This window comes from Styela clava, chromosome 9, assembly GCF_964204865.1.
Source record: "Styela clava chromosome 9, kaStyClav1.hap1.2, whole genome shotgun sequence".
Taxonomy (NCBI): domain Eukaryota; kingdom Metazoa; phylum Chordata; class Ascidiacea; order Stolidobranchia; family Styelidae; genus Styela; species Styela clava.
The window spans coordinates 19,074,024-19,094,953 of NC_135258.1; the positions used below are offsets into that span (position 1 = coordinate 19,074,024).

Here is a 20,930-nt window from a genome sequence, read left to right on the forward strand (position 1 = left end):
TCGTATAATTAGTGAGTTATTAATTAATTAGTGATGGACACGTGGTGTCGCTATTGAGTCAGAGCGAAGGATACACGTCGCTAGATCGATCAGTCGGCGGTCTCCGATCGCTATCTCGTTATATCCTCTATGCATAGTAGCAACTTAATAATGTGTTATGATGCCAATTTTATTTGCATATACAGAAAGATTGGTCAATAATATTTAAATTTTGGAAATAGCAGCTGACATATATATGCTCGAGCAAATATTATAATTCTCAAGAAAAAACTATTATCTATTATTCTATCACAATGGGTTAAAATTAAACACCCAGATAAAGAATAAAGATAACAAAGAACATGAAATATTAGAAAAAAAAATTTCACCCTAAAATCAGCAATCAGTTTTGGGCCACCAATGAACGACTTATTTAGAATATTCAGAGTTACATTTTTGAAATACTTCAACAGCTTTTTTCAAAGTTTTTAATTAAGGATGATTAGGTTATATGTAAGATATCACACTCTGATACAAAAAATTTGACTAGCATGTTTTATGGCGCCACCATGTATTACACAATTAGATATTCAAATAACTTAACAAAACTTGACAGAGTTATTAAAAATTGTTCCGCTATGAGAAACTCTATGAACCGGAGAAATAAATCATAAAATTGCCGCATATATATAATAGATGAATGAATTTTTTGAAATTTAACTTCCCTTTTGCAACATAATTCAATACGAAATAAATAAGAAATATGAACACCATGATTTTATATAAGACAAAGAAAATAAGAGGAAAAGCACTGCATCACAAATATGATTCAAAAAAAATTACAGTAAAATATACCCTAACAAAAACTCGAAAACAATACTACACTGAATAATATACTGACATTTTTATAATTAATTAAAAAACAGACACATCTAAATATTCCAACTCATATTACCAAAAAGTAAATAACTACTTGTGTAGATTCAGTATTTGGGGCAGGAAAGTTGTTTATAATAAAAAATAAGGCAATAAATGAAAATTAGAAAAAAAATTTTACTGAAGGCCCTCAACCTAATACCATATAGCACATTACCTGCAAGGAAAAAAAATTTTGTTGCCATAGTAATTTTTGCTAGTTAAACAAAAAATGAAGTACGGAAAAATACTTTGAGATTTCAAATTCTTTTCAGACCTAAATTTTTATTTTATTATTGCAATATAATTTTATCTAAACCGATGGCTCATACATAATATTTGATGAGAATATAGAGTTTGATTATGGAATCCTACAACTGAAAACTGTGATAAAAATTGTACTCTTTATTGAATTATTATTTTTTTCAATAATGGCACACCTTCCTTCAGAATAAAGCTTATTTATAAGTGAACAACAATCATTTGGAAATTTCTTCTGGCTCATTGTTCTGACAACCTAGTGTGACCCTTATCTAGCAATCAATAATTTCACATAAATGGGATTGGTATGTGATTTCTACAGAAAGAATACGGTGGAATTGAGAAAATATTCAACAAAACAGTGGAATCTCATAAACTGAGTTTGTGTTGAACATAGATTGAATATATATGGAAAATATAGAATTTGTAAGGGCATGATAAACAAAGTTCCTATAACAAAATAATAATTGAACAATACAATTGAATATTGCATTAGATATCAAAATCAAACACAGAATTACATAGCAACAATAAACATGATTAGTAAGGATATATTAATTATTTTAAATTTATTGAATGGCTTATAAAGCAATATTAAATATGAAGGAATCAATATACTCTTTAATTTAGGAAGTGAATATCACTGTCCACATTATGGCAAGCATTTTCTATAATAACCAAGTGATGTTGATGTTGGGTGTGATAAAGGCATCCATATGTAATCAACATATTTTATAATCTCACAATGATTAGTTATATAAAAGATAAAAAGACGCATAAAGTTGTTGCGAACGAGACTAAACATGCTATCTTGTGTATATTAAACGTCATGATGTGAAACTTTTTATTCTGTGTTTATATATAGCATACAAAAATAAGAAAAACATCACTGAATCATCATGATTTGTGCATATTACGAGATAGCAGATAAGTTGATAACATTATAACTGATTAAAGAAATCAAGAATGGTACGATGCTGGTTAGTTAGACTTATAAAATGACTATATTTGAACAAAGATAAAAAATTAAGTTCAGAATAAAATGGAAATACAGAAAACACAGAATAAGGCACATAATATGTAGTTATACGTAGTTGCTAAGCGCATTCAGAAAAGATTGCACTAAAATTCAAGCAAATTGGATGTGATAGTTAAAAATAGGATCCAAGGGAATTATGAACTTATTTAATTTCATCAGCGCTGCATAAAGACAACAATTCGTATGAGTTATTTTGGCTAATTTGGATCTATGAACAAGATTTGTATAATTGTATATACATATTCTATTAAATTACTTTATGCTAATACTGAACAGCGTAGCTATAAAATCATAATATATACCAATGATTAAAAGAAACACTTTTCTACAAGCAAAAGGAGCAAAATCAACAAGTAGAGAAGCGAATACTAAGAAAAAGAGTCATTATCTATAAAATATCCACAATTACAAAATACACACCAAACCACATAACTTATTATTTCAAACTGCCTGATTATAAATTTACAGCATAATCTTCATGCCTCAACTGCAAGAACATAGAGTCATGGGCATCAGCGAGAGGAAGTGCATCAATAGGAAGATGAATCTTCATCTGTTTTGCAAACCTATGTCGTGTTACAACTTTTTTCCAGACAAATCTTCTGAACTGATCGGCTCTGTATTAAATTGAATGGATGTAATTAAATGATTGTCTATTGAGAATAGAAAAGTAGAAATCATGTTCCTACAAATGTAAATTATATATATATTTTGAAACTTTATTCATGGCAATGTCCTTCTGTAGCTAAATTAGGATGATAATAATGCTCAATATTTGATTAAATAAAAAATTGGACACTGTAGAATCCTAAATCATATTGAGTGCATAAACTAAACCAGGCATTAGTGATCAAAATAAGTGAATTAGTTAATGTGTCAAAAAAAATGAATTCAAACCAAAAGACATTCCATAAAAACAAAACCTCTGAATATGGTCACAACTGGTCTATTAAAAAAAAACTGCATGCAATAATACAATCAAAATGACACAATTCGAAAAAATAATAGGAAATATGCACAAGATTGCACATGCACGAATGAAGTGGCAAGATATGATTTGATCATGCTTGACCAATATTAAGCTGAATTTACTACTTAATGTGTTAGTGATAGTAATTCATGAGAATTTGTTAAATTTTACTGTTAACGGAACTATCATCTTTTGAATTTACTAGCTATAGTTTTATTTTGTCCTTTATATGTTGCGATAATGTATTTTATAATAAGTTGAGCATAAATGGAATACAGATTAGAAAGAGCAACTAAAGTAAATCCCATTTCATTTAAAAAGTAGGTCTAAATATCATTTTGCTGAATTGTTTTTTTAAAAACTAGAAAGTGTTTCTTTATAACTACTGAACCACTTGCAAATTTGCATTGAGTGAAAAAGGGTAATTGTCTTCTAAAAAGTTATAACCGTTATTTGTTGTAACATTTTAAAAACTCGACAGGTTTTAAATAACTAATTCTTTGTTCAAATAAGGATTTAGGAAAATAAAGAGACAAAGATGATAATTATCAGTTTTGAAGATACAATCTAACCACTGTAAGCACGTGCAATACATGGTCCACTATTGCTTGCTATATGTTGTTTTGAATGGACCGCTTGGTCTCAACATTTTATATATATTGGAATGTGGGTATTGTAAATTCTAAAACTTACTATATACAAGGTGCTAATCACATATATTGTTATATTGTTTTGCAGAAAAACAACGTCTGCTTAGAAGGTATTGACAATTAATTAATCATAATTCTGACGGAGAACTATATTCTAATGAGATTATTAAAAATTCTATTTTAAGTACAACATAAACATTGATATAAAATGATTCAATTTGGAACAGTTATGATATAATCAAATTCTACTAAGAAACTATTACTCTACTCTATTACTAATACTTTATAAAAATAAACAAAAAGATGCAACTTAGTATTTAGATAATTTTGTTTTATCAGTCGTTCATCGAATGTTGGAGATTATAGCATAATTTTCTTGACATGGTTGGAAATAGATAAACCGAAATGAATCTATAAAGATATTGAAATTAGGGGATGCCAAAATGTTGGAATAAGGAGATTTGCTGCAACCCATGGTCAAGCTAAATATATGTATGATCTAATATTACAAGATGAATATGGTGATGAAAAATAGTACAGAATGAAAGATTATAACAGAAACGTGTTTTACTAAACTACTCAATACCTTGAATATATTCATTCATACTTCAGAATGCATACGATAATAAACTGTAGAGAAATGTTAAAGAAAACATAATTAATAAACATGATAAGCTCTATACTAATAATGTACTGTAAGAGTCAAAATTACATCCCTGGTTGTAAAAAAATAGTCCAAGAAATAGTCATATAAATCTTGTATAGGAAAAGATAACAAAGATGTACATTCTTGAATGAACACTAGTACTTCAAGCTTTTATTGTCTTCTCACCAAAATATCAATATATAGGATGACACAAGAAAACAAACCATAAATTTCTCGATAATTTCCATGAAATGAAAAGAATATATTCAAAGCTTGAACTTCATTTGTGTATAATAGTACCCAAAGTTTCAGAGCACTTCGCACAAAAGTTATGTTCTCTGTAGAATATGTTTCAAATGACCTTGTTTTTTTGTGTCACCATGTAATTTACACAAATTCAAATTAACGCTATTAGTTCTCATACAAAGAAGTCCATAATAATGAAACAAAAAAATGCGCAACATAAATTGTTGAGAATGTAACATATCTCTGCAATGTTTTTCAATTACAGAAGTGTATTGTTTTGAATCATGATGCAAAACGATCCATTGTTCACCTAAGTTCCCGATTCTTGATTTGATGGAAGGTAGATCTCTGCAATCGACTGGTGGTCTATCGTCGACGGGTGATGTGGATGAAGAAGATGACGAGCTCACTCGACGAAGCTTTTTTTCAGCAAAATCTTCTATTTCCTCTGATGTAATAGTAGAACCACCCGTCGTTTTGACTAATTTGATTGATCTCGATTCTCTTTCATCTTCTTCTTTTTTAACAGCGCTTGGCTTCACCAACGCTTCAACAGATGATTTACTAACTTGTGTTTGCTCTTCCCTTACTTTTTTTATCTTCTTCAGTGGAGGAAATGGCTTTTGCTTAGGATTACGAGGTTTAGATATAGACTCTCCTGCAACGTTACTTTCCTTTGTGTTTTCTTTTTTGATCTTCTTCTCTTGAGAACTATTTTTATCAGGTTTGTCTTCAGTATTGAGATTCTTTTTCGATTTTTCTGTCTTATTTGTATCTGTTGCAATTGCTTTCTTATCACATTCAACACTGTCAGTTGTATCCTCTCTGCTCAAGTAATTTTTTGTCAATTTCAGATTCAATAGCGGAAGTTTAATTCCAAATGAACTGATTCTATCATGAGGATCCTGTGGGTCGTTTTCTTCAATTTTAACAGGTTGAAAGACTTCATTCTCAACTTTCATTTTTGCATCCGACGACTTTGATTTATCTGAATCTTTTGCATCATCTTTCTTGCTACTGGTATTTTCCTTAGCACGTTTTTCTCCCAATTTCTTCAGATTTTCCAGAAATTCTGATTTAATTTTAGAATGATCTTTAGGAGTCGCTTTAGCATTCTCTGTCTTGTTATTACTAGGATCGCCACTTTTGGTAGGAATGACTTGAGATTCTTTTGAAACACCTGTATTATCAACTTCGATTTTCACATATTTCTTACTGCCATTTTCCTCATCAACTTTCCTTCCCATATTCTTTAGACTTCCCAAAATTTCCAATTTAATTTGAGAATAATCTTTCGGAGTTGCTTCCTCATTCTTTGTCTTGTTATCAATAGAATCACTACTCTTTATAGCAATCATATTAGCTACATTTTCTGTGGGTGGTTTCGATACTGAATCTGATTTACTTTTTGAAGTAATGTCATCTTGTTTTGAATTATCATTTTTATGGTCCATAGAAACTTCCACGTCTTCTTGTTTCTTTATTGAATCTATGTCTTCCTTCTTTATTTCATTAATTACAACCACAGAGGCCGCATTCTCCGGATTGATTGCTACTTTCTCTGTTGATAGAATTAATTTGAGTGGTTAGGACAAATTTTTCATCTTTTCATCCTTGAAAATATCTTCTTGAATTCTCAGAAAGCAGCTAATTTCAAATACCGGAATGTTTCATTTCTCTTTTTACATTATGGGTAAGGTGGTGTGGTTGCATTGAACAAAATTGTAACCAACTGAAAATTAATTGAAATCCCAACAGTGAAATTTTCACAAAGTGATAAGTCATAGCATATATGACATAACACAAATTTACAGGTATTCATATTCAAGTTGTTATTAGGTAAGTTCTGGAGGCTCATGTGACACCAGCCTGACCTTGAAACTAGGTGACGAGGTCATTCAAAATATATATTTAACGATATATTTATACTTCGAAAAATTGGTTAAAAAGCTTGACAATTAGAGATTCCAAAATAATAAATTCGGAGCTGTTATTTAAAAAAAAAAGTGGGTAAAAAAAGTAGCTACTTTTTTCTAAGAGTTGAAGTTTCATGGTTGAAATTCCATTTATTTCAAACAAGTTTTCTAATATTTTCCAAGCAAGCGGAGCAAATTAGAATATTCTGAAGTTAAATGAACTGCAAGGTTCATTTGTATTTCCAATGTGGAAACTGTAAAGGGAACATAACCGATGCAAATTTCGCCTGCAAATTTTCTTGGGCCGCTTGTTTTTAAAAAAAAAACTAAATATTTACTATTTTTATTTTCCAGTAAATTTATTGTTCATTGTATATTTGGTATTGGAGTGTTGCTCAATAGTAACTGTATCTTAGAGACGTATCACTGCGTAAAAACGTGGCAGCATTCATTTAGATCAGCAAAGTCACACTACCATTACGAAAACTCACTGATGGTAAGTAAACAAGCGTCGCTTTCTCAGTAATTTCTGGGAAAATAAATGTTATATAAATATGATTGCTTTATATTATGCATTAATTTTGCGGCCATAAAAGTACTACATGTAGTTTAGTACTTGAACATATCCTGTATAAAATTTATTTTTGAAAAAATTTGGGTCGCTTGAAAAAAGGGAGAGTATACTTTAAAACTTGAGAATAGTTTTTTTTTTTGAAAAATAATTTTTTGGCATTAAAAAGTTTTAAACTCTAAATGAAATGGGTTCATAAGGTGTTCACCTACATCTCATCCATGTACAAGTAGCCAGACAAGTGTATTCATTGAAGCTATGAAATTTATTACGGTACTTTCTGAGTGATGTACTGAGAAAACCTATGCTTTTTTAACTTGATGATTTGACCTAATAAGCTAAGCATCAGTTCCACAAAACAATTCTCAAGTTTAAGTTTAACAATTCTCAAGTTGGTTTAAAAGATGTGTGTTGTATGTGCTTACTTTATGACAGCATGACACTATGTGTTTTTGTTAAAGATACCTGATACAATACTTCCATTTGAAAATGGTGAAGAGTATTTGATGACTTCAATGAATAAAAACAAATAAAACGAACAAAACGCACGAGACAAAAATTCAGACAAACCTTCACAATTACACACATGTTAATCATATCCATGGATGTATTACAAAGCACCACCATTAGACAGTTTGTGGTGACCCAAGTTTAAAACGCATTATAAACAAAATTGCATTTGAATTGACAAGACCATAATGAAAGCTAAGAACGGTTAAACCATTTTTTAGAAATTATGTTCAAAGCAAGGTTATGGCACGCATTATTGATAAATTTGGCTTAGTTGAGGTAAACCCAATTTAAAATAACTATACTATGATACAACTTAGAGGATGCTAATTTCATCCCTGATGACAAAGGTGGTTCAAGTAACCGTTGGTCGGTTACGGCTTCCTACACCATCAAGTTCATGTACAGTATTTGAAAACAAAATAACTGGCACACTAATCCCATACCCGACATGAACTGGTAACTGTATGAGATGCCGTGGTTTGTAATATGATTAAGGCATCTTAAAGGCCTTCCTATTCCCATGGATAAATATGAAAATCCCAGCTCAAAAACATACATTAAGACTTCAATCACACTCACAAAATTGATATTTTGAGAGCACCAATTTAGTTGGCTAGTAAAATGTGAAGTCATAAGATAATGGAGGTATGATGGAGAAATTTATATCTGCATAAGTAGTAGAAATGCCACAAACTGAATAAAAGTCGGAGTATGACTAAGTTTCTTTGGCACTAGCATAATTCTTATATGATGTCACAAAGAAATTATGATTCACAACAACATCAAATCATTATACCTATCTGACAACTTCATTAGGAGTTCAAAAATCCATGAAAATAGAGGCATATAATGTATTGATAAGCATTACAATATCAAACTACATTCGCCAAATATTATGAACAAACATAGCTTCAATAATATTGTGATGCCATTGTCGAGAGGTTCTGAACATTTTCATTACCCTCTGTTAAGCAAAGATTGAAATGCGGTAGTTATTTCATCTCGGATAATTAAACTGTCAAAACAACACAAACTAACCCTTAAGTTTCACTTGAAATAAAGACAAAAAACATATGTTCAGGGTGTCTCAAAAGTGAGTATACACTTTTAATTTTGGTTTGATTTCAGGTAATAACAAAGCGTTCATTTCTTCAGGAAAACATAGTACGGATGAGTAGTAAAATTTAGGTATTGTTTGCATTATTCAACAATCCACAGAATGACAAAGAAATTAACCCGAGAAATGAGGTGAAAATTGCTGTTTGGCAAGAAGCATATAAATCAGTAAGGCATTCGGCATTTTTACGACAAAGAATTAGGAAATTCTTTAAAAATTCATGAAAACTGAATCTGTAGTTGATGCACAAAGATCAGGAAGACCAAGGAGCGGACGCTCTGAGAAAAAACATTCAAAGCTGAAATAATTTTAAATTTTCTGTTAACAAAGCGCTGGAATTGCGTACTGATTTACATGCTTCTTGCCAAACAGCAATTTTGCGCCTCATTTTTGTGGTTAATCTCCTGTCATTCTTTGGGTTGTTGAAAAATGCGAACAATAACTAAATTTAACTACCTATCCATACTGAAGAAATTTCCTGAAAAAATGAACGCTCTATGATGAGTACCTAAAAAGCAATCAAAATTAAAAGTGGATACTTACTTTTGAGACACCCTGTGTAACTAATAACATGTAAAAAAATGAAGAATACCATCATCTTCAAAATGTATCATGGCAGGATTTGTTTTTCCATCAATATTATTTTTATCGATATCTCCATTGAATTTAGTGTTTTCATAAACGGCCTCTTCTTTGGTATTTTCATATACCGGTTCACCATTCTAAAAGAAAAAATGTATTTTTATTTAAGCAACATTCCGATCAAAATAATTGGAATAAAAGTGGTGTGTTTGGTGCTTTTTGCATGTAATTGCAAAAGTTGCACTTTTGAGAACATCAGGAACTCAATTTTACAACTAAACTTAAGATCCATATACTGTTTGGTATTCCAGTTGCTTATATCTAGAAGCTCAAACAACAAAAACACTTGAACAGAACAAAATTGAAGACAATTTTGAGAAATATTGAGACATTGAGTACACAGACATTCTTCTAATTAGACCCCAATGAATAAGCAAAAAATGAAAAAATACGACCCAGGAATGGGAATGACTCATTTAAAAGCAGTTTTACGACTAGTAGTCATATGTGGGAGGTGCCTATGGGTTCCTGAAAATTTATTCTTGAGATGTTGCAATAATCAGCAGATCTGGTTTTGATCTGACGACTTTATATATTCACCGCTTCGAAAGTTATGTATTCGATTTATTTGTAACGTGTCATGGAAATGCAGCTTACATAGTGACATACAATAATAGTAAATATGACATGAAACGGCGCTCCAGAAGTATGTGTACTGATATGGAGGTAACTAATTTTGTTTTGTTTACTTTACATCAAGTTGTGTGAAGGAACTAAAACTATGGGCGGTAGGGGGTATATTCAATTGGCTAACGCAGATATTCCCCGAACTCGTAATAGAACTAAAATAGGAAAAATCATAATAATCTGATTCTTGTTACCTAGCCGACTTTTTCAATGGATATATTAATAATTTTTTGTAGCATAAAATTCTCAGTTCATGATTGACACGGGCATATTTAAAATGCCTCTTGTATTAATTTAATTGTGTGCAAATTAACCTGCAGTTGCGTAAACAAAATAAAAGCATTTCTACTCAAAATATCACGACAATCCACAAACATAAAAATGTGTGGTAAAGTGCTCGATTATATCTTATTTTGATTTGGATTCGACAAATCTGCGCTGTTCTCGTAACACTGACTGCGATCTATCGCAGCGCTGCCCCTCAGATTCTTTTCAAGATATCACCATTATGAAAATCTCTAGGTCTACAATAAAATTTCATGAGGTAAAATTTATTTCAAAAAATCAATTGAAAATACTCCACATTACCTAATTATCTTATATATCGCCATAATCTAGAAAAAAGTCTCACCATGCCCCGCCGGTAGTTTTACAATGGATAAAAAGGTGCTTCCGCCTGCACAATTATCTGTCTCATAATGTAAAATTTTGCGATTTACCATTTCTCAAACAGCGTTTTTATTCTGTTGCGGGCCTCTTAAAACACATATTACTCACATTCTGTTTTATTTTCTTCATTTTATATTGCCGCTTTTTAATCTAGAAAATTTGGGTTGCGGATGAACTCCCTTATCTTTAGCACCTTGTCATCGATGATTACCGGTATATAATAACTCGTTTACCTCACTGGAGTCAGTCTTCGTTCTCGTGACATAAGACATAGGTGGCCAGAAATTTGTGTTTAAGAAAAGATAAAAACAGAAATAAAAATGTTTAAAGTCTATATAACATGTCACACCGCAACAATAATCGGCCATTTTAACAAAATGCAATCGCACACGTTATTAGCGACTTTTTCATTCTTCCAAAAATTTTCAAATGTTTAGACTCTGGCAGATTACTACAAACATTTGGCATGAATCTCCATCTTTGGAAATTCTCATTTTGATGTTTGTTTGCGTGTTATAGGAAGAGTTGCGCAGCACGGAATAGACAAAATAGAAAACGCCTCGCAAGATGTTTTCAAGAACTGGGTGCGTTAGTCAATAATTACAGCTTCACATAATCCAATTTTCCGACGTAACTGAAAATAAATTACGTGCAAGCCTAGATTGCATTTACTGTAATATATAGTTTGTAACTCATTATATGTTACATAATATGCTTGATGGTTTTTATGATTTTATTTTATTTACATAAAGATAAACAAACCTGATCTTCACTGTTGGATTCATCTTCATCATAAAGATTTTGATTGACATCATCGACCATCTTATGTATTAGGATATACTGACTCTAAAAATATAGATGAAAATTGATAATTATGGAAGATTTCCTCGAAAAAAGTTTGATTTTTAGTCAGTATTATTAATTGTATAGAAACTGTTGGAACTTGATAATATCCCAATTAGAATATAATCATAGAATGAGAAGTTATTGAGAACAGTAGGAATGCTAAAAAGAGTAAATATCATGTACCAATTTATATTCCATTGGAATAAATTAAACTATAATGTCAATGTAGCTTTTCAATTTGATTGGTTTTTCATTTAGTATTTTCCTGAGATGAAAATAGAATGAGATCAAAATAGAAATTGCTTTTACAGGGTGTGGTCAACACCTGTTTCAGAAATTCACTTGATTTTTTTCATACGATGGATATTCACGCTCCTAGTTGTAAACAAGGCTCTGTATAAGCAGCTACTGATATCTAATGATATGTAAAGAGCTACTATTATTAGAATGACAGAAATCATTTCGATTCAGCACTCGTTCATTTTATTTTTTTTATTTCTTTTAGCACTCATTTATAGTTTCTGTGACATTTATCGTTTTATTTTGATTGGTTGATTCTGATTCCCATTATTATCTAACAATTCATGCTCAACACAACAAAGTGAAAACACATTGTGAAATAATCCTATCCAGCAATGGAAAAGGGAATAACAGAGAGTTTTCTAGTAAAAGCAAAAGTGAAATCAGTTTTGCACCTAGCATTGTGACAATGCCCCCCTTGGAGGGCCATGCGTCCTAGGTTGGGAACTGCTGTGCAAGGCCATTAAGCCATCCTTTTATTTGAAACTTCAGCAATTTGAAACAATTCAATTTTCTTTCTTTATTATTATTTTTTGAGTCTCTAATATCAGGCTTAAAATCGAATTTTGGGATTTTTTAGTACCTCAGTTTGCACCATGTACACTCTGTGCATCCTCATTTCATAAACAATTCCATAGATATCAACATAAGTATTATCATGCATATTCTGAAGTAATCTGTCCATTGCAATGAATGTTCCAGTACGTCCAACGCCGGCACTAAAGATATATTAGTGATAAAAACTAAGTGACCAAATATAAACTGAACTAGAGGGGCAAATACAGTGAAAATATGAACAAACGAGGTTTAAAACTGGTTGATGAACGCATTTAAATACATGGAATGGAACACTAAATTACATTTCAGAAACTTTTCGTTGAATTGGTCTTCTAATCATCAGTAAAATTGTCATTTATCATAAAATGTATTAAATTTTCGTAATGTACAAAATCACTTTAAAAATGGTAAAATTTCACAAAAAAAAATAATTTTAATAATCTAAAAAGTTACGGTTTATAAAAATTATTTTCTTCTGATTTGGACCAAATTTTTCAAATTTTGTAAACGAATTTTCCTGCAGGATTAAAAGCATTTTATATATTACCACTCCTGTCATCTTATGAAGATAATTTAAGATAAAATGGCAAAGGATTAAGTTTTAAAAAAAAATATTCTTTCAAATATTATGAAGAAATAGGTGCTATTAAAGCTGGTATATACCGTAATCATAATTTGAAGCAATATTGCTTAAATAATTTGAAGCAGTATCGCAATAAAAAATTACAATAAAAATAAAAAATATAAATTTTCCTCATTTTGTTAAAATTCTGGGATAAACTCAAATTAACTAATCCCAACCTGCAGTGAACAACAGTAGGTCCTGTATGTTTAGCTTCTTCGTCGATAGTTCTTCTTACATATCTTATAAACTTAACAAGTGTTTCTGTGGTTTCTGGAACACCATGATCAGGCCATACAGTGTAGTGGAATTGACGAACACGTCGTGTGTTAGAACCCTGTATATTAGAATGCAAGAGACCGCTATAAAAAGAATGTGAAGAATCTTGTGAAATAAAATTTTTGATAAAATTGATGTATATTTATTTACTAATCTGTTGATTATTATATATCAATTACAGTTGATACAGAACACTTGGCTAATGAGTATTTTGTTGAAGTTGAACAAATCTGATAAAATTCTCAAAAAATAGATAAAATGGTCTGATAGCTCATTGCTTTTGAGTTGTTGACCTAATTCAAGAGCCGATTTCTGGTTATAGTCTCGAAGTAACCATTTCAACCGGGTATACAAATAGACTATACTATGGACACACATTTTCAAAATTCTAAAAGGAACACTTCCTTATGTGTGGTTTATGTCTCAGTTTATGATTTGGTTTTAAAGATAACTTTCAAATGTTTAAGTATAAAAAAGAATTCTTGTGAATGATTTTCTGAAATGGAGTTTAAATTCCGGCCTGGAATTTACCTTGAGTAATACACGCAATGCCGTATGTATTTGAATGTTCGATTGGTTTTAATCATTCCTACTTCAATGATAACCCAACTTTTACACAACAAATTTTACCGCCGGTTCACTAGAATATAACTCTTTATACCACTAAATCACTGCAACATCAAAAACTCTGTACCTGATGCTAACTAGCCTCAACATAATAGGATATCATTCATCAAATAATATTGGGGGCTGACTTTTCTATTTTATATAATACAGGAATGTGCATCGTTTTTTTGTCGATGGACCATATAGCAAACTTCAGAGATCTATATTGGCCACACATAAAATTTATGGTAGTTTTTTCATGTACACATCAAATTATAAAATGATCACAATGCAAGATTTAACACAGCAACAAGAGTAAAACAATATTATGTATTTCTACCCATGTGAGCGACTTTTTAAACATACACTGCCAGATTGCAATTTTAAGTTTGATGAAGAAAAATCTCAGTGTAGACAAAGGCCACACTAAGTGGCTTGACAGGCTGGGTTTGGCCCAGCTACCTGTTGTACACCCCTAATATAATGAAAAATAAATTTACACAAATTTTCATTCCATCACACTTTTACCTTAAACAGAGTTTTACGAAATCTTCTCCGCAGAAAGAAAATAAACTTTGAAATTAAAAAATAAAAACAAACAAATTATCATCATTCAGTATTGGTAGAGCACAGGATTTTGTATAGCCATACTTACATGAGTGATCTTAAACTCTCTAATAGTCCATTCGGGAAGCATAGACTCTGATGTCATTTGTATAGTGAGATCACCACTCATGATAGGTTCATTGTCAGATGGCCAATACTGATAGCACTTGATCTTACCTGGAAAATATGTAAAGTCAATTTTAATTAGGATCAAGGATTAGGATCGTCTTGGCGCTGAGTTATCACAGTTTTCGCTTCTTTGGTTCCGATTCATCGAGAAAGCGCTTCGTCAAATCTCGCAAGATTCAGAAATCTGAAAATTAGCATGCATGCTTTTTCCATTCTGCATACCTTTCTTTAATAATATTACCATCCAAATAAAAGATTATGAATATTTCTTTGTTTAAACCAGAAAACAGTCAAGAACAGTAAAATATTCCAAGGTTTTGCCTTGGCATCCAGCAAGATATAAACTTGTTGCGACTCTGCAGGTAGTCACGAGATGCGCAACAAAAGCATGGGCCGTTGGGATATTTTTTAGATGATGCACAGCATGATTTTGACCCTGGTGCCAAGTTAGCAACGACTTTCATATTGCAATCCTGTATTGGGAACAAAACAGCAGCTAGTTATCACTAGAGTTAATTGTGTTTGTACATGCTTTGGCATTTTTATGAGAGGTGTTTTCTGGGGGCCTTTTTTACCCGTAATGAGTGCCCAGCACTGCATTATGCAAATATATGTTATTATTTCATGTTCGAAACCATAACAATCTTAGTTTTTCTTCATGTGAATTAATTTTAAGTATCCCATTTTTTTTTCTATAAGCATAGTGCCCGACATTGCAATAAATCATGCAAACATATAATAATATTTTCTGTTCCACTCATTTCAATTTTTGTCGGTCCGCGAGTACAAGGTTGGGAACCACTGCCTATAATATGTTCCAACAGACCTAGGTTCAATTTTGAGGTCATCGTGTATCAATATTTCTTTAAATATTTTTATGCGATCGGATGAAGAAAATTGAAGAAACGAAATAATCCACCTATTACTTGAAAAGAACATTTCATAATCTGACTTCTTAGTAACTTACTACTAAGCAGCAAACTGAATGGAAATGGACAAAATAACTGGTTATAGGTATTACTATATTGAAACTGGGTCAGGCACCACAATTAATGGCCTGGTAATGCATCTTATCTGTTTTCCCCTCCTATATGATAAATCCGAACCCAAACTCACCCTTCTCTACAGTCTGAGTCAACATGATTATGTTTCTTGTGTTATGCTCCCAAACCATTCTCCAAAAATCATCCTTAGTGCCAGGTAATGCACCTTGGGCAGCTATGTATTCTCTTTGACTTAGGTTTCCCTGAATTGTTTTATAAAAAAAGGTTCAAAGTAGGCGTCACAATTATTTCTCAACAGACAGTGAGTCAAAAAATTCACATCCCCCGAACTGTCCGTTATTTAAAAGTAAACTTTTCAAGCCAGTTCAGTTGTGTTCGAATTTCCGTGTTAAATATAAATTCAAATATACACAATGATTATATTTTTAATACAGCTCCAGCGCTTGTTGTCCACATAATACAGCATCCCTGCATTCATAATTATGAACATGCAAAGTTTAACATATCCCATCTGGTTACCATGAACTAAATTGACAATAGAGAAGAATACAGACAAAGATATGAATATTTCAGACAGCTAATTGGTTCATTTTGATAAGATATTGGATAGATTTTTTCAAAATATACATACTGGAATGAAATTTGCATTGATATAATCAGATCCTGGGTCATTATCAACTTCATTCAACTTGACACGAGTGGCATCATCTGAGACAAATTAAAAGATAAAAAGTTAGTCGACGATTATTTATCAGATCCATCTTTGTCAATATTTCTTAAAACTGACAAGTCCTTAACATATAATTTGTATTGCAAAACATTCCTGTTACATCATTCTTAACCAGTAACCACATGAAAGGAGACATTTGTTTATAATGCCAGTACAATTTTATCTATTTCTTTTCACAATGAAATTGTGGGGTTTCATTTATTCATAAATTTTTTTGATTTTTGGATGCAATTTACCAGCAATAATATGATCTAGCAAATCAATTTAAGAATCCAGTACAAAAATAAAGCTCAAAAGTTTAGAAATGCTAACCACTTTTTCTACTGAATAGATTGAAATATCATCTGCAAATGTGAAATCCAACGTTTCCCAAACAAGAAAAATTCCCCTCCAGAGAGTAGTTTTGGGCAGAAAATTTGGAGTTATTGTTTTGGGCAGAAAATTTTATTTTTAAGTTGCCAGTAGTATTATTAATATTGACTGATTCAGTAGTATTGTATTACATATTTTTGGGAGATTGAAGAGTTTCTGGATAAGCAAAGAGAGAAATGAAACAAAAAAGGGTGGAAACCACTGGTATAGGCAAGCATAATATTGATCATTTCAATTACAATTGCTAACTTGTACAATAAAAAAGGAAACTTTCTCCCAGCACCAACCGAACCAAGCAAGTTGCAATTTACAAAATCTGATCATCCTTGTGTGTATTATTCTTTTTATAACAAAGTTTTTATTCTTCAAAATAAATTATTTACATGGAAGAATATTGGTGTATCTGTTTTTTTCTTTGTTTTCTGCAAGAACAGCAGCATTGCTCGCCTGATCTCTTCCCACTCCTTTGAATTCCTGATAAAATATAAAATCACAGGTTGCAAATCACGAAAACAAGAATTATATTAAAGACTTTATATATTTAACATATTTAATGGTTTACTTTCTTATTTGCATCTATTGTAGCTCAGGTAAGATTTATTTATGGGAGATTTAGTGACTGAAACTATTGTATGAATTTCTGCATACCATTTTGAATATGTATATATTTTCAATGTTTCAATAGTCAATAGGATTAATTTTGAACGCTGAAAAATTAAAAGCAATCATTTTCATTGCTCAAGTACTGTTGCATTAACAAATTCAAGAACTTAAAAAGTACTTCCTAGAAATTCTTACAATAAAAAATAATTTTATCAGCTTACGGTACCTTTCTGCCTGGATAAATAGGAAAATCCTATCTTATCCTATGAACAGAATGAACAAGGTCAAAACAAAGATTATTGTATATTGATGTATATAAATCTTCCCTCCTGGTATTACCTCATATTCTTTTGAGAATAAATTATCAGAATCTGATCTCATTATCTCCATATGATCGGAAAATTCCTCAAGTTGTATAGGTCTGAATTATGCGAATAAAAAAAATAATTTTCATAGAATTATATTCAAATATAATCCTAAACTAATCTAAAAATATAAAATATAAATTTTCATACCGCGTCTTCTTTTCCCTGTAACAAACAATAAAAATATTTAATCAGCATCATAAATGTATGATGAAATAGACCTATCAATCTGGTGGTTCATCAACCATCTCAGGCTCTAATTTTACTATTGTTGACTTCAAATTTTGACCTATGTAGGAAATACCGAAGCAATGAAAAAAAAAATCCTAAAAAAGTGTCTGGTGCGGTGCCCGTTACAATCATTAAAAAATTCAAAACTCAAAAATATTTAGATACTGCATTCGGCATTTATTCTTATAGTAATAGCCCGAGTTCATCTCTTTCGATTTGGATTTTTAATAGGCCTATTCAAATTAGTGTCAGGCAAAGTGTTACTATTTTTGATGAATCGAAAAATGTCAGGAACCACTTTAGGAGTATGATGTAAAAAAATTCAAATTTGTTTGTTCATCACATCCCTAAACCAAACCTATAGTTTATATAGAATAGTTTGGAAACCAAACTAAACAACGATCATGCAATTGTGATTTGATGATGTTTACTAAAGAAACAAATAATGATAAAATTAGGAAGTGCCTCACTGATAAACCCATTGCACAGGCGCTTTGAACAACAGTAGGATAGGCACTGGATTGAAAACAAAAACATTGCATACATGTCAATGTGAGATGAAATGTAATAACATGAAATTAAAAATCTAAGCATGTGGTGGTTAATAATAAAGCAAATTTAAATTAGCTACTTATTAGAATTTTTTTTTTTTGATAATTACCTTACCTTTATGTTTATTGCATAGTGCATTAACGAAACATTGATAAGAAAATTGGATTTTGGGCACCATAACAAATATCCACAAATCAAAAAAGTTTCTAGAAGTCGAATATTTTGCTTTATTCAACTACCCCAATTGAAAAAAAGGAAATGAAGCAAAACAAAACTAAACGAAAATATTATAAATCAACAAAAATGACACAGGCCAAATAATTAGTATCACATAAAATATTTACAATTTCGGCATCATGATTGCATCAACACGTTCGCTCGTCCTGTTATAAGTTTTATATTATATAAAATTGACAACACTTAATAAGACCAGTACAAGCTTCCTTTCCGTAAGCATTGATATTTCAGCGGCCATCCGTACCTTTGCTCAGAGCTGAGTGAGTAGGTATGACCTTGCTTTAAGCAAATCCCATTAAAAATATTCATACCAGCGGCAAACAGAGTGAGTATAGTGCCAAATGATATCACAAACAAAAACTCAGTTATTCCAGCTTTTGGCACTTACAGCACATTTCTGACTCTATTGCTTTGCCTATATTATATAAAATTGACAACACTTAATAAGACCAGTACAAGCTTCCTTTCCGTAAGCATTGATATTTCAGCGCCATCCGTACCTTTGCTCAGAGCTGAGTGAGTAGGCATGACCTTGCTTTAAGCAAATCCCGTTAAAAATATTTATACCAGCGGCAAACAGAGTGAGTATAGTGCCAAATGATATCACAAACAAAAACTCAGTTATTCCAGCTTTTGGCACTTACAGCACATTTATGACTCTATTGCTTTGCCTTTAAATAATTACTTATTAAAAATAGGCAAAGTTATTTGTAAGGAAACCAAGTTCAAAAGAACATTTCGAAGTAAACACTCCCAATGGTACTCTTATGAACATGGGACTGGAATGAAAGACAGTATACCGAAGGGAAATTTAGAAAAGATTCTCATTTTTTCTTTTGCATATCTTTTGAATTGATGGATTATATTGGCTGGCTTATATTTGTAGTTTTCAACTAGTTTAAGAGAAATTATTTGAGAATTACATCAATAATCATGTAGGTAGAAGATGAAACACAATTACATAAATAAGATATTGAAAAACTTACTTGTCTGCCATTTCCTGTTTTCTACGTTGCAAGATGAAGACGCAGAGCACAATAGCCAAAAAAAGGACCAACAGAACTGCTGTCACAACAACTCCCGCTATCAGTGGCCCGTTAACACCTGAATATTCACATTTCACATAAATAAAATTTAGTTTATATAAATATATTAAATAATCAGAAGTCCAATTGCCTTTTCTATTTCAAAAAGTTTTCATTTTGGAATAAACAACACCAAAACAAAGATGCAAGAGTAAAAAGATTGTATATTTGGCCAATCATGGGGCATCAATAAAATACAAAAATGAGCTACAGAAGATGTATGGCCAATTTCATATTGATCTCACAAAACCATTGAATTTCTTAATTACTTCTGAAAAAATGTAGTAAATTTATTTAACACTTAAACTTCTGTTGTGCATGAGTGTACCCCAAAGTTTCAATAACAAATGACGCTTTGCACAAAAGTTATGTTATATCCAGAATATGTCTGAAATACCTCAGGTTCTGGTTTTTTTTAGGAAAGAGGGCGTCAACCTGTATTAAGGGATGCATTTTGGGATCATTCCAAATATTCTATCTTGCCACATTGTTCATAATCTTTGATCACTATAACTAAGTACCTACATAATAATTGATAATAAAGTAAACAAGCAAGCTTTTCTAGGTCATAGGTTCTCAAAGTGCTCCGTACGGAGCCCCAGGGCTCCGCGAGAGAAACCCAGGGGCTCCGCGAGCTATTCGATTACTTTTCAAAATATTGACTTGGCTAATTTTGTAACAGTTCAAAGAAGCAATAACAGCTTTAATAATATCTGAAACAATATATAGCCTCGAAATATGGCAAAGAGGCGAAATTAAAAAATGAAATTATTTATAATATTGATTCGAGATTACTATTAGGATTACTAAAATAAAGGATTACTATTCTAAAATAACATAAAATACGTGATAAACTGCCAACTATAAATAAATTGGAGTCGTATTTTTGCGATCTTGGGATTTGTCAAACTTCATTTGTTCTTTTGCACTCGAGATTATTTTTAAGCAAGATAATAATTGATAGTTTAATCGCCGTTTAAAAAATCACAAGGTCTCGGCAAAATACGAACGATTGAAATTAATTTATTGCATGCGGCTCCGTCG

General features: G+C 31.3%; 2 protein-coding genes across 2 annotated transcripts in view; both read right to left on the bottom strand.

Moving 5' to 3' along the window:
* Positions 1 to 20,930, bottom strand: part of LOC120339668 (ras-related protein Rap-1b-like) — a 352,566-nt gene that overhangs the window by 1,282 nt on the left and 330,354 nt on the right. The window lies entirely within an intron of this gene.
* The window catches only part of LOC120339189 (receptor-type tyrosine-protein phosphatase beta-like), a 54,374-nt gene continuing 33,592 nt past the window's right edge, over positions 149 to 20,930 (bottom strand). Inside the window, exons 31-44 of the mRNA XM_078115788.1 lie at positions 19,788 to 19,905; positions 18,909 to 18,947; positions 17,932 to 17,946; positions 17,756 to 17,837; positions 17,197 to 17,287; positions 16,343 to 16,419; positions 15,824 to 15,953; positions 14,628 to 14,755; positions 13,267 to 13,424; positions 12,491 to 12,626; positions 11,524 to 11,607; positions 9,416 to 9,545; positions 5,017 to 6,267; positions 149 to 2,811 (exon numbers count right to left, since the gene is read on the bottom strand). Of these exons, the coding sequence (XP_077971914.1) occupies positions 2,771 to 2,811; positions 5,017 to 6,267; positions 9,416 to 9,545; positions 11,524 to 11,607; positions 12,491 to 12,626; positions 13,267 to 13,424; positions 14,628 to 14,755; positions 15,824 to 15,953; positions 16,343 to 16,419; positions 17,197 to 17,287; positions 17,756 to 17,837; positions 17,932 to 17,946; positions 18,909 to 18,947; positions 19,788 to 19,905 (2,480 nt within the window). The 3' untranslated portion in view covers positions 149 to 2,770. The remainder of the gene's footprint in view (positions 2,812 to 5,016; positions 6,268 to 9,415; positions 9,546 to 11,523; positions 11,608 to 12,490; positions 12,627 to 13,266; positions 13,425 to 14,627; positions 14,756 to 15,823; positions 15,954 to 16,342; positions 16,420 to 17,196; positions 17,288 to 17,755; positions 17,838 to 17,931; positions 17,947 to 18,908; positions 18,948 to 19,787; positions 19,906 to 20,930) is intronic.